Source organism: Bubalus kerabau, chromosome 2 (genome assembly GCF_029407905.1).
Source record: "Bubalus kerabau isolate K-KA32 ecotype Philippines breed swamp buffalo chromosome 2, PCC_UOA_SB_1v2, whole genome shotgun sequence".
NCBI lineage: Eukaryota > Metazoa > Chordata > Mammalia > Artiodactyla > Bovidae > Bubalus > Bubalus kerabau.
In genome coordinates, this window is record NC_073625.1 from 173,206,238 (window position 1) to 173,234,037 (window position 27,800).

Consider the following 27,800-nt stretch of genomic DNA (forward strand, 5'->3'; position numbering starts at 1 on the left):
CTTATGGGGACAGAATTTCTGTTTAAGGTGGAGAAATTAGGTTGTGGTGATGGTTGTGTCCACTGAATTTTATACTTGAAAAGATGAAGTTATGGTGTGTGAATTGTATTTCAATAAAGCTGTTACCTTGAAAAAGAAAGTTGGATTTGAAAAGGAAGAGAGTATTGGCTAATCTCTGGAACTTATAAGAAGAACTGGATGCAGGTACTGATAGGTTTATAAGTGGCCGCTCCCACTGGCTGTAGACTTAGGTATTATTCTACTGTCTACTGAATATACCCATTTGGATATTCTATAGGCATGTCAAACTCAACCTCATCGCTGCCCAATAGAATGTAATACAAGCCACATGTGAGTTTTAATTTTCCAGCATTCAGTTTAAAAAGTAAACTGGAATATGTGAGACTGATGTTACATCTTTTATTTAATCTAGTATATCTAAAGGGTAATTAATATAAAAAGTATACCTTCATCTCTCATGTAGGTCTTTGAAATTAACAGCATAATTAATTTGATTGAGACTTGTCCCATTTCAGGTGTTTGATAGCCACAAGTAGAATATGCCCAGAGCATTAGACAATGCAAGTGAAAAGGTTTAAAATGAAATTCATGAATTCGTTCCAAATTCCTCCATCTCAGTAATGACCCCTCCTTTTAAGGATTATTGTCCTGTTTCCCTCTTCCTTACCATCCACAGCAGTCAGTCCCTTAGTTCTGCTGATTTTTATCTTTAACATTTTTGCAAATCCATCTCTTCTTATCCAGTCCTACCATTTGCTCGAATTCCAGGACTCAGCATTGCTTGCTTGGACCATTACAGTAACCTGTCAACGGGTCTTCCTGTTTCTGCTTCTGCCCTCCATAAATTACTCTGCAGCCAGAATCTCTACCTCACTGAAAATTTCACCATGCCACTCCACCCCTCAGTACCACTGAGTGCTATAACTATCTCAGTAGTAGTCTGTGACCCACAGTGAATACACAGAGAGGATTCTTTGGGAATGCAGGGAAAGAAAGTAGATGTCTTCCCTTACTCTTTTGAGAAGTACATTTAGCATCTATTTCTTAATGGACATAACACAGTAGAACATGTAAATAACATAAATGAATGTAATTATGCTGATGGAATATGATGAAGTCTAGGTTCCTCTGCACAGCAGACTCCCCATTTCCCCTTTCCCTCCAGCCTCTGCTTTTGGAAGCTTGACTATTTTAGATATTTCATATAAGTGTAATCATGCAACATTTGTCCTTCGGTGACTGGTTTATTTGACTTAGCATGATGTTCTCCAGGTTCATCCACGTTGTCACATATGGCAGAATTTTTTTTTAAGGCTGAATAATATTTTGTTGTATATATATAAATATGTCTATATGTCTGTGTGAATATATATGTATACACATACTACATTTTCTTTATCCATTCATCCATCTATGGATATTTGAGTTCTCCTTGTCTTGGTTCAGTTCAGTTCAGTCGCTCAGTCGTGTCCAACCCTTTGCAACCCCATGAGCCGCAGCACGCCAGGCCTCCCTGTCCATCACCAACTCCCAGAGTTTACCCAAACTCATGTCCATTGAGTTGGTGATGCCATCCAACCATCTTCATCCTCTGTCATCCCCTTCTTCTCCTGCCTTCAATCTTTCCCAACACCAGGGTCTTTCAAGTGAGTCAGCTCTTCGCATCAGGTGGCCAAAATATTGGAGTTTCATCTTCAACATCAGTCCTTCTAATAAACATCCAGGACTGATTTCCTTTAGCATGGACTGGTTGGATGAATAAAGCTGCAGTGAACATGACGGACACCTCTTTGATATCCTGATTTCATTTCTTTTGGATATACCCAGAAATGAGATTACTGAATTATATGGTAGTTCCATTTTTAATTTTTTGAGGAATCTCCATATTTTTTTCCATAGCAGTTATACCATGTTACATTCCCACCAACAGTGTACAAGGGTTCTAATTTCTATATACCTTCACCAACACTTGTAATCCTTTTTTAAAAGTAAATAGTCATCCTAACAGGTGTGGAGATAATGTCATTGTGGCTCTGATTTGTATTTCTCTTATAAGTAGTGATGTTGAACACCATTTCATATAACTGCTGGTTATAACTGGTCATTTGTATATTTTCTTTGAAGAAATGCCTATTCATGTCCTTTGCCTGTTTTTTGTGTTACATGTTTTGCTATTGAGGTGTAGGAGTTTCTTAGATATTTCAGATATTAACCACGTATCACATAAAGGGTTTGCAAATATTTTCTCCCTTTCCACAGATTGTCGTTTCTTTCTGTGGATTGTTTTCATTGGTTCTTACTGCAGGAATCTTCCTCCTTTAGGTTAGACTAGATTCCCCTCTTACCAATTCCCATAAAACATTGTGAATAACTCTGACTTGACACTTACCTTATTATTGTGGAATTATCTGTCATTATATATTAGTTTTGCCTCTCTTCCAGCCTTAGGACTCACTGAGGGAAAGGATTTTGCATCAATTACTGTTTTTGTACTTCCAGCCCCTAATACACACAGTTCCTAGCATATAATTGTTACTCAGATATTAGTAGAACTAAACTGACCTCTGAAATTTTAATGATTGAATTATCAAAGGTTAGGCCAAGGCATTAACCTAACTTAGGATAACTGAAGATGTAGGTCCATTACTAACACCAATAACTTCTTTTTTTAATTAATTAATGTATTTTAATTGAAGGCTAATTACTTTACAGTATTGTAGTGGTTTTTGCCATACTTTGATATGAATCAGCCATGGGTGTACATGTGTTCCCCGTCTTGAACCCCCCCTTCCACCTCCCTCCCCACCCAACACCAGTGACTTCTGATTGAAAAATTGAGTAGATAACAGAACTCTAGAATAGTGGTACTTTTAATTTTAGGTGGGGGGGGGGGGGATCTATAGCATACGTAGAATGCAAAAAGATAAGTATTAGGAATATAAACTTTACATGGGCAGAGTTTTTGTCTGCTGTTTTCAGAGGTCTTCTCCTAATGTGTAGAACAGCGTCTGATACTTAATAGTAAGTAACTGGTCAGTAAATAGGCAACAAATGAGTGAGCATAAAAAGGCACTCTTGCTGCACACTTTATTAGGCTTTTAAGGTGAAAATTAAGTTTAAAACATTTCCTTATCTCTAATTCAATGTAAAATTGAGCGCTGGAAACAAAAAATCAAATTCCTGTCTTCTCACCTTAGTTTAGTTTTATAAAGGAAGTCTCTAGTAAGTATAATGGAGTACAATTTTATTTTCTCTTTTAGTAAACGAAGCAAAAAAGGAGATAAAAATGGAAAAGGCTTGAGACATTTTTCCATGAAAGTGTGTGAGAAAGTTCAGCGGAAAGGCACAACGTCATATAATGAAGTAGCCGATGAGCTGGTGTCCGAGTTCACCAATTCAAACAACCACTTGGCAGCTGATTCGGTAGGTAGACCACGCCTTGGTGTTGATGCAGCAGCTCTGTACCTCTCGGGATTGTCTCTGTCAAATCGAGGACTCAGACAAGTTATCCACTGGGGAATTCTGTTTTGATTTTTTTGTTGTTTTGTTTTGAAAAGGATTCTTACTTATTTAAACATAAAGGTGGAAAAGTATTTTTAAAACATCTTTGGGGGTTACTGAAGAACCATACTTTTTAAAAAGTATACTTTTTATTTTTCAATGACTTTAGATACATCTGAATCTTTCAGTGTTTTAAGTCAGTAAGAAAATTTTATCTTATTTTTAATTGAAAAAATACTACATGAACATGTTTAAAGAAATTCATTTGTACCAAAGACTGTATAATAAAAAATTTTTCTCTTCTACCACAGACTCTAATCTGACTCCGCAAGGCACAGTTTACTATTACCAGATTCTTGAGTATCATTCCAGAAATTCGTTATGCACCTATATAATAAAATTTGTTATTTTAAACATAAATATGGTTGTGCTTTGCATGCTTCATTCTTAATTTTATTTTCTTAGTAATATATATAGAGCCTCATTTTTAACACATAAAAATCATTCTCTTTTTTTTTTTAATTGAGATAAATTTACATGCAGGGAGGGAAATGTACATGTCTTAAGTGTACAATTAAACTGTTAAATTATTTTTTTATTTATTGTGTCTAGTTTACATACAATAAGATGTATTCAAGTGTAAAATTCAGTGAGTTTTGACATTTGTATGCACCTGTGAAGCCACCACCATGATCAGGACACAGAATGTTTCCATCATTCCCAAAGCCTCTTCCTGCCTTTTGTAATCCATCCCTCCCTCGCCCTCTAGCCCCAGTCAGCTGCTGATATACTTTTTATAAATCAGTTTGCATTTTACTTAAATGTAGTCATACTTTATATATTTCAGAACAATATTAAATAATAGTAGTAACTCTAGTCATATTGAATCTTCACTTCTTAACGTTAGTGGAAATATTTATAGTTTTGCAGCCTTAATTGTGATAAAGGTTTTAAGATGATAGTAACCATAACTTGATTTTTTCCTTAATGAACATTTCTTTTTTCTTAATTAAAAAAAAGTCAGAAATGGAGTTGAATTTAATCAATTCTGTCAGGAAGATAGCTTCCTGACATTTTAGGATTTTTACAATGGTATTCATGAATGAAACTGGTGGGGTTATTTGCTTTTATTTTTATAATCTTTGCAATTTTTTTAAACAACGTTTTTTCCATTCTGCGGTTTGGTAGCTCAGATGGTAAAGAATCTGCCTGCAATCCAGGAGACGCAGATTCGATCCCTGGAGAAGGGACTGGCAACCCACTCTAGTATTCTTGCCTGGAAAATTACATAAACAGAGAGCCTAGTGGGCTACAGTCCATGGGGTCACAAAGAATTAGACATAACTGAGCAGCTGTGAATATCACATTCACATATGATATTCCCAAACACAGCACTTGGTTTTTTCTTCTGACTCTGTTACTCTTTCAGTGTCTGTGTCACATAGATATTTCTCCCAATAGCATAGTTTGACCCTTATCCAGTGGGTACACATAGGCCCTCATAGACCCTGGCTCTCTAGCATTGGGAGCTTGGTGCTCCCTTCTGACCACACCCTTGTCTTTCTGTGCTGGGACTCTGCCTCCTTGGTCCTGTTGCCCTTGAGGTATCCTTAGGCCAGGAATGTCAAACATTTTATGTGTCAACCCTGAGTAAATACAGGAGCTACTTGGACCTTAGGGTCGAGGATAAGGAGGCAGACTGTGCCTGGATTCTTTTACAAAGAGTGCTGTGCTTGATTAGTGATGTCTGCCATGGCAACACCCACTAGACGCATGTCTGGAATGAAGATATTCGGAGAAGAGGCTGCGAGCCGGCCTGGTTCAGAAAGGGACAAGCTGTGTGTTCCGTCCTTGCCTTAGGTGGTTGTGCTGATTACCAGGCTGCATTGTCTCTTTGGCCAGGTGGCTGGGGAGGCAGGCTGAAGGCCATGAAGCTTCAAATGGCTTCCCCAGGGCCTGGAGGGAAGAGCATAAGCCCCAAGCTAGCAGGAGCCTGGCAGGGCAGCCCATGCAGGGCCCCCCAGGGGTCTACGTGCTGCAGGCCATCCTGGCATTGGCTCCTTATCCTCTGGAGTCAGGTTCCAGCAGAGCCAGCTGATGGGCTTCAAAGAGTTAAGTGCAACTCAGAGGTAAAAACAAGTTTCCATAGCATATACACAGAAATAACGTTAATCTCTGGATAAACTCTCAAAAATTCCCAGTCCAGACTAAAATGGTTTATTGCCTGTGCTACTCAGAAATCAAAATAGAGTATTAGTTTGACTTTAATCAGAGACATTACTTTGCCAACAAAGGTCTGTCTAGTCAAGGCTATAGTTTTTCCAGTGGTTAGGTATGGATGTGAGAGTTGGACTATAAAGAAAGCTGAGCGCAGAAGAATTGATGCTTTTGAACTGTGGTGTTGGAGAAGACTCTTGAGAGTCCATTGGGCTGCAAGGAGATCCAACCAGTCCATCCTAAAGGAGATCAGTCCTGGGTGCTCTTTGGAAGGACTGATGTTGAAGCTGAAACTCCAATCCTTTGGCCACCTCATGCGAAGAGCTGACTCATTGGAAAAGACCCTGAAGCTGGGAAAGATTGGGGGCAGGAAAAGAAGGGGACGACAGAGGATGAGATGGTTGGATGGCATCACTGACTCAATGGACACAGTTTTGGATGGACTCCGGGAGTTGGTGCTGGACAGGAAGGCCTGGCGTGCTGCGGTTCATGGGGTCGCAAAGAGTCAGACACAACTGAGCGACTGAACTGAACCGACTTTAATCAGATTCCACAGTGAAGGCACACTGCTTTGGAAAGCGCTGCCTCAGGAGAAGATACAGGGTGTGTGTAAAAGAATGTTTATAGAAAATACCAAGGGCACCAAACATGACCCCAGATACCTTCCACGCCCCTCCATGCCCCAGGCAGGGGCGCTGCTTCCCCCAGGGGACTCGGGGTGTGTCGCGGTGCTAGTGAGTGTGTCAGGTGCCTCTTGAGCCCTCTGCTTTCAGCTTGTGAGTTTGGGAAGCTTTCTTCAGGATCCTCCCCGCTTGCCATTTCTATTGCATCTCCTCGAAGGCCAACTGTGTGGAAGTACCCTTGTCCCAGGCCACACTGCTTCTTGTTCTTTTTATTTTTTGTCCACGCCCTGTGGCATGTGGGAGCTTACCATCCTGACAAGGGTTTGAACCTGCACCCTTTGCATTAGAAGTTTGGAGTCTTAATCACTGGGCCACCAGGGAAGTCCCTCCTCCTTGTTCTTTATACTCATTCCCATTGCTTCCTCAGGTTTTGCCTTGTTTTTGTCCTGTTCCTCCTCCTGCTTGGTCACGCCGAGCTCTGCAATGCCTTTTAGACTCAAGAGCCCACTTTTGACCTGCTTGCCAGCCTCCATGGCACCTGTTTGCAATCAGTACCATCTTTTCAGTTTTGATAAGTAGTGCCATGCTGGCTTTATAAAATAAGTTTAGAGGTCTTCGCTTTTTCTTTTGCTTTACTCCATCACAAATTTAATGGCATGGGATGTCTAGTTTTGTTCCCTGCAATCTAATGGAAATCACCTGAGATAACTCTGTGGTGATTCAGTGGGGGGTTTAGATAGCTTTCTTCATTTCTTATTTGGTAATCCGTCTGTTTAAAATTGTTTTCTCCCTTTGAGTTGGTTTGGTGTTTTTTTGTTTTCTTAGAACATTCTCCATTTCATCCATGTTTTCCAGATTATTTGCAATTATATTTCCCCAAAAAAACATCTCTTGGATTTGTTTTTATGGACCTCTGGTTCTGAAGTTAATTTCTGTTTTTATCTGTATTTAATATTCTGTTCTCTTTTCTGAAGTTACTTTTATTATTTCTCTACCCTGAAGACTGTGATATATGCTTTATTTACTTTTAATTTCTTTGTTTAGTATTGAAAGTCTTTATGGCTGTTATTTTCCTCTTGTACACTACCCATATCCCCATTGATTCTGGTATGTTACTCTTTATTCTGTAACTTTGGCTTAAGAATTGCATTGAAAAGTTTCTTATAGTTCCAGGTGATAGGAATTTTTGCTTATTGTCATGAATTTTGACTTTTATTACCTGTGATCAGAAATTTTGAGTCAAACTGTTTCCTTAAGGGGGGATTGCTTTGAGATGTTTCTTGTGAGCTGTTGTATGGTAATTTCTGTTTAATTTCCCTGGGCGCTTGAAAGCATATGGCTTTCTGAATTTGACTGAGAGTCTCTCTGAACAGTCCAGCAGGCCCTGTGGGACCTGGCCCTCTGTTGCCTCTCGTCTGCTGCCGAGCAGCCTCTCAGTTACTACACGCAGCCACACGTGTTCTTTGCTGGGGGTTTCCATATAGTTCTTTTCTCCCATCTAATTTTCACTCAGATGTCACTAAAGTGAAGCATTTCATCTTAGCACTTTTCAATATCTAACACACATTTTTAGTAACCACGCCCCCATCCCCACTCCTGAATATAAGCAAGGATTTTTTTTTTTCTGTTGATTCACTACTTTGTTTTTCTCATAATTTGGAGGCTCTGTAGTCTGTAATTCTTTAAAGTTATTTGTATTATAACCAGTATTTTATAATTTCAGTAATTTCAGTATTTCATTTCTTGAGTTATCACCTATGGACTGTGGTTGATTATGGAGGGAAAAATAAACCCGTATGCCTGTTGTGTTCCCATCTCCCATCTTTCCCCTCTACCACAGGATTCAGGTGCATATACTAGTGGCCGTTGTTAAAAGAATATTATAATTATAGTTGTTTTTATGACTTTGAATATATTGTGCTAAAATTATTGCTTAGTTCATCTGTTTTGAATAGTTCGTCTGCTTTGAATTCATAATTCCTTCCAGTATCAAAGAAGAGGAAATCAGGTACTTCCCTGGTGGTCCAGTGGCTAAGACTCCTCGCTTCCAATGCAGGGGGGCTCTGGTTCAATCCCTGGTCAGGGAATTATATCTCGCATGCTCCAACTAAGAGTTCGCATGCTGCCACTAAAGATCCCACAAGCTGCAACTAATAGATCCCTCGTTTTGCAACCAAGACCCAGCGCAGCCAAAAAATACTTTAAAAAAACAAAAGCACAAACTATTTCTAAAAAAAGAAGAGGAAATCAGCAGACTTGCTGTTGCCTCCTAACGTCTGTTGTTATTTTCTCATTTTCTACAGTATTGGGATTTCTAATATTTACATTCAGTTCTATAACTTAAAATCTCCCTTTTATTTAAGTGAAGTGAAGTTGCTCAGTCGTGTCCGACTCTTTGCAACCCCATGTACTGCAGCCCACCAGGCTGCTCTGTCCATGGGATTCTCTAGGCAAGAATACTGGAGTGGGTTGCCATTTCCTCCTCTAAGGGATGTTCCCTACCCAGGAATCGAACCCAGGTCTCCCGCATTGCAGGCAGACGCTTTAACCTCTGAGCCACCAGGAAGCCCTTTATTTAATTTTACTTCTGTATTTAAGTGGATTCAGTGTTGTCCACCATCTTTTATTATCATGGCATTTGATTGGTTGGATTCAGTTCTTAGGAACTGCCTGTCCACCAAAAGATAAGGGGCTTTCCCACACTGTAAGGTAACATAGTTTCTGTTATTATAAAGTCTTGCTACCAAAAAAAATCAGCTGAACTACACAGTGTGTCTAGTGATCTGTGCGATTACATTTTGTTCAGGTTCACCATTTTCATTGTGTACAACAGTTTGCAGATCAGCACTAGAGCGTGGACCACATTTTGAGAAGCAGGACTAGAACTTAAAGGATACATCCTTGACTTTTCAAAGTCTGACATTCCTCAGAGACACTACAAGATCTTAGCCCACTTTAACTCCATTACCCCTTTCTCCTATATATACTATTCAGTTCAGTTCAGTCGCTCAATCGTGTTTGACTCTTTGCCACCCCCTGAATGCCAGGCCTCCCTGTCCAGCACCAACTCCCAGAGTCCACCCAAACCCATGTCCATTGAATCGGTGAGGCCATCCAACCGTCTCATCCTCTGTCATCCCCTTCTCCTCCTGCCCTCAATATTTCCCAGCATCAGGGTCTTTTCAAATGAGTCAGCTCTTCACATCAGGTGGCCAAAAGATTGGAGTTTCAGCTTCAGTCCTTCCAATGAATATTCAGGACTGATGTCCTTTAGGATGGACTGGTTGGATCTCCTTGCAGTCCAAAGGACTCTGAAGAGTCTTCTCTAACACCACAGTTCAAAAGCATTAATTCTTCTGCACTCAGGTTTCTTTACAGTCCAACTCTCACATCTATACATGACTACTGGAAAAACCACAGCCTTGACTAGACGGACCTTTGTAGACAAAGTAATGTCTCTGCTTTTTAAGATGCTGTCTAGGTTGGTCATAACTTTTCTTCCAAGGAGTAAGCGTCTTTTAATTTCATGGCTGCAGTCACCATCTGCAGTGAGTCTGGAGCCCAGAAAAATAAAGGCAGCCACTGCTTCCACTGTTTCCCCATCTATTTGCCATGAAGTGATGGGACCAGATGCCATGATCTTAGTTTTCTGAATGTTGAGTTTTAAGCCAACTTTTTCACTCTCCTCTTTCACTTCATCAAGAGGCTCTTTAGTTCTTCACTTTCTGCCATAAGGGTGGTGTCATCTGCATATCTGAGGTTACTGATGTTTCTCCCAGCAATCTTGATTCCAGCTTGTGCTTCCTCCAGCCCAGCGTTTCTCATGATGTACTTTGCATATAAGCTAAATAAGCAGGGTGATAATATACAGCTTTGATGTACTCCTTTTCCCTATTTGGAATCAGTCTGTTGTTCCATGTCCAGTTCTAACTGTTGCTTCCTAACCTGCATACAGGTTTCTCAAGAGGCAGGTCAGGTGGTCTGGTATTACTGTCCTGTATATTAGTTCTTTTTATATTCTAGACTCCCCAAGACATTGTATTTATAATGAGTATTAATTGAGATTTACCTTTTGAGTTGGTCTTCATGTCGTCTTACATAATCTCCAAGTTCCTATCTTAGATTCTTTTCCTTTGACTTAGGAGAGGCCCTTTTGCATCATTTAATTTAGATATATTAGGAACATAATCCTTATTTTTAAGATTTTTTTGTGTTTTAGATTGCTTGAAAGTATCTTTATTTCATCTTTACTTTTTTTTTAATCTTTAGTTTTGAAGGATACTTTCACAGGGTGAAAAATTCTTTCAGAACTTTGAAGATACTTATGAAATTATTGTTAAATATTTTAATACCTTGTGACTATATCATGACCTTTAAAGTTTATCACTCAATAAACATATTTCTTTTAGCAGGCTTATGATCAGAAGAACATTAGGCGAAGAGTTTATGATGCTTTAAATGTGCTGATGGCAATGAACATAATTTCAAAGGAAAAAAAAGAAATCAAGTGGATTGGCCTGCCTACCAATTCTGCTCAGGAATGTCAAAACCTGGAGGTAAGTGAAGAAAATCTGTTTACAGATAGTATTTTGCTTTATTTTACATCAGAGACGTCTTAATTTGGAAATACAGTCACATAGTATTAAAATATTCATAGCTATTTATTCATGCATAGTATTCCTTTTTTCTTTAAAGTCTCTCCTAGGTAGAATTTCAGAACTGGAAGGAGATTTTGAGAAGTCTAGTCTGACAGATGTCCTGATGAAACATGAAATGACTTGAATTTTTTTTTTCTCTTTTTTTTTGAGAACATCTTTGTTTTATTCTAATTTAATTCTGAGCACTCTACTAATAAATTTTCATTGACTTGTGTACTGGAAATGATCTTATTTGATGAAATACTTGCTGTATAAATCTGAAAGAAAGGATTAAAGTTGGCTGTTTATTTCTTGTATTTGAACTTTTACCTTCAACTATAGAATTAGTGGCAGGAGAATGATATGGAATTTCCTTTAAATCTTTATCAGAATGGGTAGAATGTTCAGCTTACAAGAATTTGGGGTGATGTGTGCAAAAGCATGTTTTATTCTTTGAACTTCAATTATTATAGAAAAGCTTTCCTAAATGAGCATGTGCCCTGACATATTATTTGTAAATTGATTTGACATAATTTTACTGTCATATCCAAAAGGCTAACTACAGCTTTAGACGTGACTAGGTTGATTTCATGTTTTGCTTAGTCCCTCTTTTCCCCTAGCAAATCAAAAAATTTTAGTATTAATATACTTGTGGATGGAGGGAGAAAACCTGGCAGTCATCAGAAGTTATACAATAATGTCATTCATGTGCTTCAGTGGAAATGTCCTTTTTTCTCCTCCCAATAGAGTAAAATTTGAGGGTTATTTTAATTACAGGTAATATTAAGCCAGTATCAAAGCCTAAGTAAGCAAAAATCTCTTAACATCTCCCGTGTGCTTAAATGAAAGATTATATGAGATTCCGATCCCAAGCAGCTTTCATTCTAATTGAGGAGAGCAGAAATATAAAAGGACTTACCAAAATTGTGATGACTCCTATGAAAGAAGTATGTACAGATTCTCTGGAAAAGGGGTATAATGGAGGGAGGGAGCAGGGTGGGGTTTTACCAAGAGATAAAAATATCCCTGTGCTGTAGGCGGAGTTTGCCAAGTGGTTTAGGGCAGGGAGGCAGAGACACTGCCCAGAATGAGGCAGGTGGAGGAAGGTGTGCCCGCAGCTGGTTGTGGCCAGAGCACAGGTCAAAGAGAGGGTAGGTTCCTGGGTGTGAAGTAGTTGCGACCTGATCTACGGGCAGTAGGAACTACTGGAGAATTACAAAGAAGAGGGCTGAGGGAGTGTAATCCAAAGGGTCAGTCTGCCAGTGGGTTGGAAGCCGGACTGACAGGAAGGTGAGGGGGTGGGTCGGAGAGGGGCTGAGTTCTGGCCATGACAGTGAGGCTGGAGAAGTGTTTTAGAGGCAGAATCAATACCACTTGGCCTGGTTGGATGCAAGGCCTGAGGGGCAGTTGGAGCAGCTCTGTCAACAGTGTCAGATGCTGGGGAAAACCCCAGCAGCATCTTTTCACATGTGACAGAGCACACAGATCTTACAGTGGATCTTAAGTGTTTCGGGATTCAAGTGGTTGTGATTAGAGGAACCATGAGAAAAACTCCCGGTGGGGACTAGATGGGGAGCAAGTAAGAAAGATGCTGTTGGAGTAGACAAGAAAGATGATATTAGATGTCATTGGCTTTTGCCCAAAGACACAGTGAGGAGCTCATCTACAGGGATATTCCAGACCTTATGTTTTCTAGGTAGCTGTGAGGTTGAGGAAAACAGTAGTTGGTTGAAGCTAGGAAATTTGTCCCATAACCGTGTCTCTTACTGCAGGTAGGAACTGTGTACTGAATATGTAGGAGCCCTGTATTAGCAGCTGTGCCTGTTTAAAAGAGAGAAGATTAAGAAACTGCTCCAGGGACCATCTTCCCTGGTGGACCAGTGGTTAGGACTCTGTGCTTTCAGTGCAGGGAGCGTGAGTTTGATTCCTGGTCAGGGAATTAAAATCCCACAAGTCACACTAAAAAAAGCCGTTAAACGGAGATCTTAAATGAGATCTTACCTCATTCTGGGAGGTTAATAGAGCAAAGCAATTAATAATGGGATCTCTGAAACCAGGTGGCTTTGATTCAAATCCTGGCTCTTGCCATCCACCAGCGGTGTGACCTTGGACAGATTCTTCACCCTCTGTGCCTCTATTTCCTACTGCAAAGAGGATAACAGCCATACTTATGTCTAGGGTTTTGTGAAGACGAATTAAGAGACCGTGTGTCCAGCGCTTAGGTGACCGCTGACACGTAGAATAGGTACTCACCAAGCGTCAGCTGTGACTCTGACTGGAAATCCCATGGACGGAGGAGCCTGGTAGACTGCAGTCCATGGGGTCACAAAGAGTTGGACATGACTGAGCGACTTCACTTTCACTTTTTCAAGTGTTAGCTGTGACTCTGATTGGCGCTTGTGAAATAAATAGAGCCAGTCCCACAGATCAAGTGTTCATTAGGGGGATGGATGTCGTTTGATGGCGATTGCTACAATTCTACTGTCTTGCCTCCTTGCTTACCTGACCCCAGAAGGTGGAATCTACCTTTATTGGTGTCAATAGTTAAATAGGTTGCCTGTCTTTAAGGAAAATTCTTGATGTCTCAGAACTGAGACCTGAAAAGTGAGCAGCATTTTCTACTCTACATGCTCATGCTATTTTGTAACCTGTGTTTTAAAGATAGAGAAGCAGAGGCGGATAGAACGGATAAAGCAGAAGCGGGCTCAGCTTCAAGAACTTCTCCTGCAGGTAAAGAAGCCGGGATGTGTTCATTACCTTCTCTGCGTGTGTCTGCTTCTCCCCGACTTGCTGAGTCCGTGTTTTCTGCTTTGGGGGCCTTCAGATACTTGGTGGGGCTGCACTAGTGCATCGTCCCCAAGACCTGAGCCTGTGACTCGCCACAGGATCTGCCTGAAGGTGGTCCACCTCAGGGGCATTTGGGGGAGAATGGATACATGTATATGTATGGCTGAGTCACTTTTCTGTCCACCTGAAACTATCACAACGTTGTTAATCAGTTGTATTTCAATATAAAATAAAAAGAAGATGGTCCCATCTCACCATCATCTGGGGCCTCATGGCATCTCTAATGTGGAACATATTACTCAACAGTTTATTTTTTACTTTTATTCCTACTCTGAGCAGAAATTATTTTAGCCCTTATTTGGAATATGAAGGAGTAAGGCTAATTAAATTTTAGGTGTTTTGAGTACAAACGGGCTTCCCTGGTGGCTCAAATGGTGAAGAATGTACCTGCAATGCAGGATTGGGAAGATCCCCTGGAGAAGGGAATGACTACCCACTCTAGTAAAATAATCTGATCCACCTGTAATGTTAATACTTACTATCTGTGGATGATGTTATGACATATTCAGCTTTGTAGCAATACCAAAACTTAAAATGCATTTCCATTTAGGAAAATTAAATTTTACAGTGTAATGTAGATCCCTGTATTTATACTTTTTAAAATAATTGTCTAGAATTTGATAATTTAAAAAATAGAGGCTCTCTTGAAAATCATGTGAGGTAAAATCACAGGGTAGATGGGGTTTTTTTTTTAACCTACTTTTGGTCATTTCAGTTGGTGGAGAAATCTACTTTGAGCAGTACAGCAAGACACTTTCAAACCAATCAGAAAACTTTTTAAAATGAGCCAACAAGTCTTTGTACTTTTGTTTTTAATCAGCAAAATGTCTTTATATGAAAAACTTTCAGCCAATCATAAAACCCATTTTGACTTGAGCAACCATAGGTCCTATTTCATTTCTGATATAGTCCACTTTTCAGAAATAAAGGGAGCAATAAGTTACCAAATAAGTGTAACAGGTTTTTTTTTGTTTGTTTACCCCCCCTTAAAATACTCACTTTGTCTCATGGACAGAATAGCTTAAATATTCCTACGTATTCCAGATTTTTGTTTTTCCTTTCTTGATCCTTATTGTTAGTTTTTTCATATTCAAATACACGTCAGAGAGGCAGGAACAGACTGTTAGCTGTGTGTGGTCTAGAAGGGTGGGGTGGGAGGAAGCTGGTAGGGACGGGAGCAGCCGCAGGGGGAGCAGAGCCCCCGACACAGACAGCCCGGGATGATGCTCCGTCCTCATCAGGCACCTCTCTTTTTCTTGCTCTTCTACGTCTGTGTCCCATACTGACCCTTGTGGGACCTCCCTGAGGAGCTCCCTCCAGAGCCGGTCTCATGTATTTTTCATTCTGGATTTCCAAAGTGGGTTTTGTATGAAGAGAACACTGTAGCTTTAAAAACGAACAACTTGAAAGCTGACAGTTTTTCCTGGGCCCCTCCCTGGACAGCTCCGCTTCCTGAGACACCCTCGCCCCCACCCCCGTCAGCTTCCCTGGCTGCCTCTCTGTCGTCTGTCTTGCATCAGTGTTTCCCTCCCAACTCACAGTCCCCCAAACCCTGTGCTTGGCCCTTCTTACATTTCCTCAGAGCTCTCATGGAACATCTGGGGGCTCCCTTTTTGGCATGTTATTATGAAAACCTGTTTATCAGTGTGTCTGTAATTATCTGTTGATCAGAAAGACTTGTGCTGGGCCAGATCGCCCTCATGTATGTGGGCTTTCCCATCTCTAGACGACCAGTGCAAAGAATGGACCAGAGGCCTTCTCTGGCGGTCCAGTGCTTAAGACTTCGGGCTTCCAGTGCAGGGGGTGTGGGTTCCATCTTCAGTCCCTGCTCAGGGAACTGAGATCCCACATGCTTCTCGGTATGGCCAAAAAAAAAAAAGTGACCTGGAATATTTTTCCCCTTTCTACAATGAACGTTGCTGTTTTTTTTTTTTTTTTTTAAGTCCTAAATTTCTTTTTCTCTTCTGTCTCAAACCAAATATTTGCAGAAGATTTCAACCCAGGTGCAACCTAGCTGTCAACATTTATAAAAGCAGGTCTCTCTGAACAGTGAAATGAAGCACAAAATATAACTGAAAACAACTACTTCTCATCTCCTGGTAGACACACGGCTTATTTCCTCCTAGTGTTTCCTTTTTCTTTCTTGCAGCAAATTACGAAGTTGTTACAGAAAGTACATTAAGCAAGTCGTCCCTGAACACAAATAATTTACTTCTCTGTGGCTAAGCTAGCTTCATTTTTTAACTAGTGAATGTCACAGCTACTGACATCACATGACCCCGGTCCCTTTCACTTACATGCCACCTCTTCTCTTGGTCGTGTAGGAGAGGCATGGTACGTGCCAATTCTGCCCACAGATGACCCAGATGTCCTACTTTTATCTGTATCATTGTCCCTTCCAGCCCTTAAACTTTCCCAGAGCTACTAATGCAGAGCAAAATGAATGTCTAAAAATACCTAAAGCTGTTTAGCCTCTGAAATAAATGTTAATAAGCCTGGAAGAGAACAAAAGGCTAAAGATAAATGGCAACAAATAAGAAAATCAGTTTAGAACAAATGGGGTGATTTTTCTTCTTACTATCAAAATAACATTGTATGTATATTTACAGCTCTTTTCCCAAGAACAGTCTTTGATGCTATTAAATGCGCGCAGTATAGAACAGTGAATCATGAATATGTAAGAACTTTTACTTACCGCTGTTTATATTTCTACCTCTACCCAGGCCCTCCCATGCCACTAAGACCACAAAGCTAGGCCAAGTATGGGCTGTCTCCAGGATGTGTTTTCTAGAAGAGTAAGATAGCCAGGTGGAGGTATTCAAACATATAATTCTTTTTCTGAGTTTTATAGCTTCAGCATATTTTTCCTCGATATTAAATGAGCTAAGCATTGAATATAATTGCCTTAGTTCTTTAGCAGCAGAAAAGAACAAATTAGTAAGTATGACTCAAGTAGCGTTTGGTAATGAAGGGTGTTGACCGTGATGGTTCTAGACGCACTGTCAGGCTAGAAGAAAGTGGTGTCCCTTCTGTTTTGTGCATTTTAAAGGAGTAAATGTTTACTTTTCAGGGAGCTAGCACCCAACCATTTTAAGACAACATAAATTTTAATCAAACTTCAGTTAAGGCCCAGGACCTAAAATAAACACTGCTAGGATAAAGTTGCTAAAACATAGAAAATAACTGAAATGCATCACTACTGGGTGAGCAGAGGGAACAAGCTGATGGAAGGGATGAAAGGCTCTGACTTCAGGAGCTCTTTTAACCAGTATCTGTTCCGCAAGCAGATGAAAGACTTCACTGTGTAAGGTCTTTCTACCTGTGGAATTCTGTGATACATTTGCCTTATTTAAAAGAGGGTGGTAGGGTCACTTTCCTTGGCTTTTGAGTAATGGTTATAGCTTAAAGGTAATAGCAAGATTCAGTGCAAAGACTCGGGCCTTGATATACCTTATAAATTGGTGCTAAGCCTCAGGTTCCTCTTCTGAAAGATGTCAGCTGGGGAGGGGCTTGGACTAGATTCCAAACTGTGCCCTATAGATGCTTAGAAGTTCTGTGAAGGAGCCCAAAGGGTGAATGAGGGCAGAGCTGGCAGGGCTCAGGACTCAGCCTCAGTGCAGCCAACCAGAGCAAGGATGTGTTCATCTGTTTTATAAACAGTGGGTGTCCCAGAAGATTTCACTTGAAGAAAGGGTTCTGAGGCTTTGTATAGTTTGTATGTTTCTGGGCTGGATGATCTGAGAGATGTATTTAACCCTAAATCTTCAGGAGTCTGTGATAGTTAAATAGAAAACAAGTCTACTTTTGCTGTATCACTTACGCTGAGAAGAGTTGCAGGTACCACTCTCTCTCAGATTTGTAAGATCCTTTTTCTATGGATGATGGAAACTGCGGGCCCCATTATTTGTATTAGGATATGTTAGATACCATTTAAATAAATATTTTTTGCCCTTGAAATGTATTTCTTGAGTTAGATCATTCTAATGTTTTTCCTTAAATGTTCAACTTTAATTAACTCATAGGTGGAAGGTCTCTTTAAATGCTCTAATTTTAAACTATATTTTAGATGTACTTCATTTAGTTCCAACTCATTTATCCACGTTAAATGACTGTACATTTTTGTTGATCCTTACAGCAAATCGCTTTCAAAAACCTGGTACAAAGAAATCGGCAAAATGAACAGCAGAACCAGGGCCCTCCAGCTCTGAACTCCACCATTCAGCTGCCATTTATAATCATCAACACAAGCAGAAAAACAGTCATAGACTGCAGCATCTCCAGTGACAAGTAAGTGGAGAACCAGTGGCAGCAGGCACGACCGGCCTTCTGTTTAATGTAATTCCTATCATTTGTAATATTATCTGAGTCCTCCAAGGCTGACCCCCTTGGGCCTCGTGAAGCAACTCTTCAAACGAGAGTGCTGTCATCTGCCAGTGCTTGCTTCCTTCTTCACCCTGCACATCCCCTCTTGGGCCTGGCACTGTGCTGTTTGTGCTGAAGACATAACGGTGCCCAAGCTAGAAGGTGCATGTACGCACACATAGATGAGAAAAGTGGGCAGTCACTGCAGTAGAGCAGAGCATCAGTGAGCGTCTGGGACGTGGTAGGTTCACCAGGTTCACTATGCATTGTCATGTTTATGGTGCAGATAGTTGAGATCGGCATGTGGCACTAAAGCAGTTTTTCTTTTTTTTTTTTTGCTATATCATAGTTGAGCCATGCTTCTGTTTATAATGAATGGACACAAAAGCACTAGATGAAAAATAAAAGTACTAGATGGCGTTCTCTGCTTGCTTGCTTTCTTATTATCTTACAACTTGAAGTTTGTACCTTTTAACCAGCTTTATTCATTTCACTCACCACTCCCCCCTACCCCACCCTACCTCTGGCAGCCATCAGTCTGTTCTCTGCATCTGTGAGTTTGGTTTTTGAGATCCATGTACAAGGTCTGTCATCTGTGTTGTTGCAAATGGCAGGATTTCCTTTTTATGATCTGTTGCCCATTGTCTTTTTTTATGGTCTGTTGTCTCAAGTACATCACAGTTTTTTAATATACTCATCTGATGATAGACACAGGTTTTTTCCATGCCTCGGCTATTGCAAGTCATGCTGCAGTCACTGAACATGGGAGTGCAGACTTATTTTCAGGATGCTTATTTCATTTCCTTCAGATACATATACCCAGAAGTGGGATTGCTGGATCTATTTTTAAATTTTTGAGAAGCCTCCATACTGTTTTCCAGTGGGTGCACCAGTTTACATTCCCACCAACATGTTTTTCATTTTAACTAAGATTGATGGTAATATCAATATATTACTATTATCATAGTGTAAGCGAGAAATGGCAGTTTTCAAAGTACAGTTTATTTGTAACTTATTTTATTCTTCACGAAAACAGTAGTGCTCTTCAGGCTGTGAGTCAGTATGGAGGTAGTTGAGGGCATAGGATGCAGAGTGAGACAGAAGGAAATGTGGATTGTGGCTCCCCCAAGCAGCTGCTCTAAAGCTTTGTCTGAAGAACAAATGGGGATGATACTAGGGCTCTGTCACTTCCTTAAATAAGGTAATGCCTCTAAAAGATCTGACTCCTGGAAAGTGCTTTATAAATATTAGCTGCTCCAAGGAGCCAGCATGTAACTTATCATCCAAGTTGGGATACATCTGAGACCAAAAGAGGGCTCAGAGTCACAGTGCAGAGGCACAGCCCAGGGCGGTCCCAGGGGCCAGAACTTCTGGGCTCCTTGGAGCTACTGCATGGCCATGGGGTTTACCCTCCCTGGTTTTTCTCTTTCTTGGCAGTGTTGCTTCCCTATCTTGACTGTGTACAGAGATCATGGGTTACTTAAATAAGAAGGCACCAAAAAAAGAGGAAGAAGAATAACAGGGATTTCTAAAGTATTTGATAATTACCTTGCTGGTTTACAGAAGTCATAAAGGACTAGCACTGGGGGCAGTAAATGATAGATATGGGTGTTAGTATTCACACACTTTATTGACAAACCTGTGTCTACAAGGACTTGTCACATACTCTCATAAATCCGAGACTTACAGAATGGTTAATGTATCTTTGGGAAAAATAAGCTGTTAGATTTCTAGTTACTGTCTCTAGTTAGCCTCTTGTTTGGTAGGACATTACTAAAACTCTCTACTTCAGTTAGTCTTTGAAGTTTTAAAGAGTAGCAGGAAAGTCTGGGGACCAGTGGCCTAGGAGGATAAAGGATCCTCTTCCTTCTCGGGTGGTTATTGACTCTTGTCCTCTCCTCGCCCTCCTCCAACTGGTGTAAAGGAGGCTCTGAGCTGCTTACAGGGGCTTCATTCTCAAGATGGGGTGCAAGTATGGCATTTTGCTTTAAATGACAAATTTTACTCTGATCTAAGATCTCAGAATTTCATGACAGCGTAAGCCCAGCACTGTCCCCACACGCTCACCTGCCCTCTGTCCCCGGGGCTCCTGGCGACGTTGCTCCGAGCCTAGTCTGGGAGCCGGGAGGGCCATTTCTTACAGTGGCCACTCTATTGCAAGCCTTTGCCAGGCAGCTGGACACCCTGATTTGGCGCTTTTCAAAAACATTTGGAAATGTGCTCTGTGTCATATATGAAACTTTTTCCTTGGGACATTTCTACTCCTGAGACCCTCAAGACAGGGTTTGGGGTTTGGTTAGTTTTGTAAAAAGCCTTCCATTTTTTGCTCATCTAAGGTGTGATGTGGCTAATACTTTACTCATGAAAATGAAGTAAGCGTCCAAAATGTTTTTTCCTCAACCCTAGTAGGCCAACTCATGGTAGGAAGGTTAGGTGCTAAATTGGAAAGGCTTTCTTTCTGTATGTTTCTTTTTTTTTTTCTCCCAGTGACTTCTTTGCTTGATTTACTTACTTTTATTGACATATACTTAACATACAGTATTGTATTAGTTTCAGGCATACAGCAGAGTGATTTGACATTTGCATCCATTACAAAATGATCACCGTGATAAGTCTAGTAACCATCTGTCCCTGTACAGACTTATTACAGTATTATTGGCCATATTCTTTATGCTGTATGTATCCCCGGGGCCTACTTTATAATTGAAGGTTTGTACCTTTTAACCCCCTTCACCTGTTTCTCTACTGCCTTCAGCCTCTCCCCTCTGGCAACTGCTCATTTGTTCTCTATGAGTCTATTTTTATTTGTTTGGGTTTTTTAGATTCCACATATAAATGAGATTATGTGATATTTGTCTTTCGGTCTAGTTTATTTCATTTCGCATAATACCCTCTAGATCTGAATATATCTTTGCAAATGGCAAGTTTTTTTATGGCTGAGTAGTACTGTCCCCCTGTGTGTGTGTACATACACATCTTCATTCATTCATCTACTGATGGACTCTATTGCTTCCATATCATGGCTATATTAATAACACCTCAATGAGTGTAACCTTTTCAAATTAGTGTTTTTGTTTTCTTTGGGTAAATACTTGGAATTTCTGGGTAATATGGTAGTTCTATTTTTAATTTTTTCGAGGAAGCCTCCAAACTGTTTCTCATAGTGGCTGCACCGGTTTACATTCCCAGCCAAGTGTAGGAGAGCTGCCTTTTCTCCACGTCCTTGCGGGTGTTTGTTATTTGTTGTCTTTTTGGTGATAGCCGTTCTGACAGGTGTGAGATGATACCGCTGTGGTTTTGATTTGTGTTTCCCACATGATTAGTGATGTTGAGCAGTTTTGGGTCTCGTGGCCATCTGTACATCTGCTTTGGAAGAAAGTCTACTTGGAAAGGCTTTCTTAATATTTTATCTTTTATGACAAAGCTATAGACAACTTTAAAAAATACTGCATTTAGACCAAAATTCCTGTCTGCAGTTTGCCACAGCTTAATGAGGGCTGGAATGTAGGACTCCTGTTGTCCGTCACAGGAAAGTTGTTTTAATTGGGAAAACAGTTTATTTGAGATGTCATTCTTCTGAACCCAGCAGAATGACTCACGGCCCTAAACGGTAACAGTCTCTATACCGTAGCTGAGCTTAGGTTCTCGTACTTTCATTGACTATACAGAGTACAACACTCTTCAGACCTCCCCGACACCACAGAAACCCCTCACTAACTCTGTTTCCTGATACAGGTTTGAATATCTTTTTAATTTTGACAACACCTTTGAGATTCATGATGACATAGAAGTGCTGAAGCGAATGGGGATGTCCTTCGGCCTGGAGTCAGGCAAGTGCTCCTTGGAGGATCTGAAACTTGCTAAATCACTGGTGCCCAAGGCTTTAGAAGGCTATATAACAGGTATGTTAACTAACGCAGTCAGTGTGGTCCTTGATTAAATGTCAGACCCTAACTCGCTAAAACCTTTCTCATAGAAAATTAGCGCCTGCTATCTGCCCCGTCAGTTCTGTTCCTTTACCCTGAAATGTAACCTCTCGAATTTCTTATGTTTCACTACTTTTCCTTAGAGATGCAAACACAAAAAAATACAGTGAGCTGGAAATAATTTATTATTTAGTTTTGTCTAATTCTCACCTTTATAGAAATGGAACCAAACTGATATATTCTTTGGTGATTTGACTTTTCACTCAACAACATGTCCTTTAGATTTAGCCACAGGATTTCACATAGCTGTAATTGATGTATTTTCACTGCTGCGTGGAATTCCAGCATGTGGATGAAGCACAGTTTCCTTGTTCATTTTATCGATGATAAACCTTTAGTTTTGTTTCCTGTCTCTTGATATTTAAATAGTGCTATTTGAATATTCCCACTACTGTTTCTCGGTGACCGTGTGCATGTTATCTACGAGTGAGATTGCTGGGTCCGAGGCAGATCCATCTTCATCTTTACTAGATGATACCATGGCTTTCCAACTTGATTTTAACGCGGTACACGCTCAGACACAGAGTGGAAGTGTTTTGTCTTCCCAGGCAGGTGGATGTGAACTGGTATCATTATTTTTTATATTGAGATTTAATTCCCATACTATATGATATACCACTTTAAAGTAGAGTTCAGTGATTTTTAGCATATTCACAAGATTTTTTGTAGTCATCAGTTCAGTTCAGTCGCTCAGTCTTGTCTGACTCTTTGCCACCACCCCATGAATCACAGCACGCCAGGCCTCCCTGTCCATCACCAACTCCTGGAGTTCACTCAAACTCGTGGCCATTGAGTCAGTGATGCCATCCAGCCATCTCATCCTCTGTCATCCCCTTCTCTTGCCCCCAATCCCTCCCAGCATCAGAGTCTTTTCCAATGAGTCAGCTCTTCGCATGAGGTGGCCAAAGTACTGGAGTTTCAGCTTCAGCATCAGTCCTTCGAAAGAACACCCAGGACTGATCTCCTTTAGAATGGCCTGGTTGGATCTCCTTGCAGTCCAAGGGACTCTCAAGAGTCTTCTCCAATGCCACAGTTCAAAAGCATCAATTCTTCGGCACTCAGCTTTCTTCACAGTCCAGCTCTCACATCCATACATGACCACTGGAAAAACTATAGCCTTGACTAGATGGACCTTTGTTGGCAAAGTAATGTCTCTGCTTTTGAATATGCCATCTAGGTGGTCATAACTTTCCTTCAAAGGAGTAAGCGTCTTTTAATTTCCTGGCTGCAATCACCATCTGCAGTGATTTTGGAGCCCCCAAAAATAGTCTGACACTATTTCCACTGTTTCCCCATCTATTTCCCATGAAGTGATGGGACCAGATGCCATGATCTTTGTTTTCTGAATGTTGAGCTTTAAGCCAACTTTTTCACTCTCCTCTTTCACTTTCATCAAGAGGCTCTTTAGTTCTTCACTTTCTGCCATAAGGGTGGTATCATCTGCATATCTGAGGTTATTGATATTTCTCCTGGCAATCTTGATTCCAGCTTGTGCGTCTTCCAGCCCAGAGTTTCTCATGATGTACTCTGCATGTAAGTTAAATAAACAGGGTGACAATATACAGCCTTGATGTACTCCTTTTCCTATTTGGAACCAGTCTGTTGTTCCATGTCCAGTTCTAACTGTTGCTTCCTGACCTGCATATAGGTTTCTCAAAAGGCAGGTCAGGTGGTCTGGTATTCCCATCTCTTTCAGAATTTTCCGCAGTTTATTGTGATCCACACAGTCAAAGGCTTTGGCATAGTCCATAAAGAAGAAGTAGATGTTTTTTCTGGAACTCTCTTGCTTTTTCCATGATCCAGCGGATGTTGGCAATGTGATCTCTGGTTCCTCTGCCTTTTCTAAAACCAGCTTGAACATCTGGAAGTTCACGGTTCACATATTGCTGAAGCCTGGCTTGGAGAATCTTGAGCATTACTTTACTAGCATGTGAGATGAGTGCAATTGTGCAGTAGTTTGAGCATTCTTTGCATTGCCTTTCTTTGGGATTGGAATGAAAACTGACCTTTTCCAGTCCTGTGGCCACTGCTGAGTTTTCCAAATTTGCTGGCATATTGAGTGTAGCACTTTCACAGCATCATCTTTCAGGATTTGAAAGAGCTCAACTGGAATTCCATCAACTCCACTAGCTTTGTTTGTAGTGATGCTTTCTAAGACCCACTTGACTTCACATTCCAGGATGTCTGGTGATTACCTTGGTCGTGATGATCTTTTTTGTACAGTTCTGTGTATTCTTGCCACCTCTTCTTAATATCTTCTGCTTCTGTTAGGTCCATACCATTTCTGTCCTTTATCGAGCCCATCTTTGCATGAAATGTTCCCTTGGTATCTCTAATTTTCTTGAAGAGATCTCTAGTCTTTCCCACTCTGTTGTTTTCCTCTATGTCTTTGCATTGATCGTTGAGGAAGGCTTTCTTATCTCTTGCTATTCTTTGGAACTCTGCATTCAGATGCTTATATCAAATTGCAAACACTCAAAAGCGTCAGGGAACACATGCAAACTAACTTCTAGTAAGTACTAATTGAATTCAACCTGTTTAGGAACCACAGTTTCTCAAAGTGGGGAAACAGGGCAGAGCAGTTGAATAGACTTGGAACTTTCAAGTGCTAAATAAGTGGCCATAAAACATATAAACAAGGATAAAGTTTATTTAGTCTGGATACATGAGTGCAATTGGGCTTTACATCAATATCTCTTTTTAAAAAAAGTTTCCTTGATCTTATGGTAACTTTAGCATTCTGATAGTGCTGAACTATTTCCCAAAGCAGTTGTAGCATTTTACAATCCTACCAGCAATGTATGAGGGTTCTGATCTCTCCATATCCTTCTCAACACTTGTTATTGTTCATTTTATTTTATTACCACCACGCTAGTGAAAGTGAAATGGTATTTCACTGCGGTTTCGATTTGAATTTCCCCAGTGACTGCTGCTGGTGAGCATCTTCTCATATACTAATTGACTATTTGTGAATCTTCCTTGAAGAAAGGTCTATTCAGATCCTTTGACCATTTTAAAACTGGGTTATCTTTTCATTATAAGAGTATACTTGAAAGCAGAAACACTTTGTCTTGCGTGTCCTAAAATTCAAATTTTCAGTAAGTAAGAAATCTGTATAGTTCTTAAAACTATGGTATATTGTGCACATATAATTTGGGTGTATAGACACAAGTGTTCTTCTACCTTTTTTGCCAGTTTCCTTCATTTATAAGTATTACTACCTACAATTTCATACTGTATCTTAAAGGCACTTTAATATTAGCTCTAACGATTATTAAGCCAGATATAAAGCAGTTGCTGCTGTTCTGTGGTTTTAGCCACAACACAAGAGCCTGGATTGAGATTTGGTTTTTATTGCATTTAGTGCTTAAATTCACACCACACACTTCCTGTCTGACCCCCGCTTCTTGCCCCTCAGCCTCCCAGTCCCCTATTTGCACCCCCTGCCCCCTCCCCCCTATTCTCCCCTTGCTCCTTCCAGAAGAAGACCTGCTGTTTTCTTAGCAGCTCAGGCATTCTAGCCATCCAGCAGGGTCTGCAAAAGGCTCTTACTCCATAAGTCACCAGGACTTTATTTTAGCTCATTGTCAGTGAAAAGACTGCAGGCCATTAGGCGGGCTATGTGGTTTTGATCTCTTCATGACCTCGTTTCCAGACTAGGGTAGACTTTCTGGTTGGTGCAGAAGCGTGTGCCTCCAGCGTGCTGAGGGACAGGATGGCCCTTGAGGAGGGTTGTGAGAACTGTCGTGTGGGTTGGCCTTTCAGAGCCATTGTGAAAGGAAGCTGTGTCCTGTCAAGAGCTGTGTTCTAACAGAAGGTTTCCATACATACTAATTAATAATACTTGGTGCAGGATTCTGGCTTTAACTTCATGTACCAACTTGTTCTTCTTGTATCCATTTAAAATCTGCTGTTCTTAAGAATTTTTCCCCCCCTCACAGCTGCATTAGTTAGCCTGTGAAGAAAAGGTTCAGGTTAAGATGAATGCAGGCAGTTACTTGTTTCCTGCACGGGAGCCTCTCACTTGATCAGGTAGTGCTGGGAGGGCAGAGCCTCCAGTCCTAGCACGTGGTTTCTTTTCTTTTTTGCACAATAATTACCAGACTATTTTGATTAATATAATAAAAGCTCATTTTGGCAGTTTACCTTTTTCTGAGCCTATGCTTGGTCTCATCTTACAACATAAGTCAAATAACTTTTTCTCAAGAAATTCATTTCTGATATTTCTACCACCTGTGTTGTAAACTCACCTTTGAAATACACGATGCTCATTCATTAACATTTAGATTTTATTTGTCCCAGTCACTGCCTTCTCTGAGCTAACCGTCTAGATAAGGAGACAAGGGTTAAATAAGTTACCGGGCCTCCCTGGTGGCCCAGTGGTAAAGAATCCGCCTGCCAATGCAGGAGACACGGGTTCCATCCCTGATCCGGAAAAATCCCACAAGCCAGGGAGCAACTAAGCCCATGTGCCACAACTCCTGAGCCTGTGCTCCAGAGCCCAGGAACCACAACTGCCAAAGCCCGCGTGCCCTAGAGCCTGTGCTCTGCAGCAAGAGAAGCCACAACAGTGAGAAGCCTGCGCACAGCAATTACAGAGCAGCCCCCACTTGCCACAAGTAGAAAAAAGCCTGTGCAGCAGCAAAGACCCGGCACAGCCATAAATAAATAATAATAAAGTTAAAATAAGAAGTAGTCAGGGTTGTGATGGGGGAAATACGGTAAATGCATAGAAAACAGGACTACAAGGATACATCTCCAAAATATTTGATGCAGACTGAAACAGCAATGCCCTCATGAAAAATGTGACTGTGCATAGCCTTTTAAAATAAGGTTTAGTTCAAGTTTTAAAGCCAAGGATACCAGGAAAAAGAATAAATCTTGGTCAGTAATAGCACTGAGTTCCCAGGGGGCACTTGAAAACATGGCAGTGGGTGTGGGGGTTGAGCAAGAATGTGTCTGTGCCTCTGACATAGGATGTTCTGACTTAACTGCTTATCCACTCCTGCTCTGGTTGTTAACACCCCAGTCAGAGGCTTTTGTGGTGCATCCAGCAGGTGTCCAACAGTAGTACAACCATCAATATATTCAGTGGGATGCCCTCTCAAGGGCTTCTGGAAGAAAAAAAGAATGAAGAGTCTGGGATTGGTCGAATTTGAATTCTTTCCAGCTGTAGTCTGTCTCCCTGTATCCTCCCCCTTGCCCCAGTCTTATGTTCTAGAAATTTCCTTTTTCCAAGCTGAAGAAACCTGGGTTCTCCCCAGGGCAGGAGACTGTAACAGAATGGGCTGCTTGCCTCATTCGTCCGTGCTCTCTTCAGACCATAGCAAAAGCAGCCACAGGACTTACCAGACCTCCATCTGTTTTTGTTTTTTCCTATAGACATCTCCACAGGACCATCTTGGTTAAATCAGGGACTGCTTTTGAACTCTACCCAATCCGTTTCAAATTTAGACCTGACCACCGGTGCCACCTTGTCCCAATCAAGGTATGTACTTTCTCAGGGTTAGAAAGGTTAGCCGCCAAGCCTGCTCCTCACTGGAGGGGTGCTGCTATCGGCTGGGTCTCCTGCAGATCCCGGCAGAGCTCGCCTTTGGCCCTCCCTT

The 27,800-nt window shown here is 40.9% G+C and overlaps 1 protein-coding gene across 23 annotated transcripts in view; it reads left to right on the forward strand.

Annotated features, from left to right (window-relative positions):
* TFDP2 (transcription factor Dp-2) overlaps positions 1–27,800 on the forward strand; it is a 195,080-nt gene that overhangs the window by 166,992 nt on the left and 288 nt on the right. For 21 of the 23 annotated variants that reach the window (XM_055569470.1, XM_055569469.1, XM_055569474.1 and 18 more), the window contains 6 exons: positions 3,282–3,444; positions 10,772–10,918; positions 13,661–13,729; positions 17,982–18,133; positions 21,944–22,110; positions 27,577–27,682. In XM_055569470.1, coding sequence (XP_055425445.1) covers positions 3,282–3,444; positions 10,772–10,918; positions 13,661–13,729; positions 17,982–18,133; positions 21,944–22,110; positions 27,577–27,682 — 804 coding nt within the window. The remainder of the gene's footprint in view (positions 1–3,281; positions 3,445–10,771; positions 10,919–13,660; positions 13,730–17,981; positions 18,134–21,943; positions 22,111–27,576; positions 27,683–27,800) is intronic. The other 2 variants (XM_055569477.1, XM_055569482.1) reach the window with 1 other exon arrangement.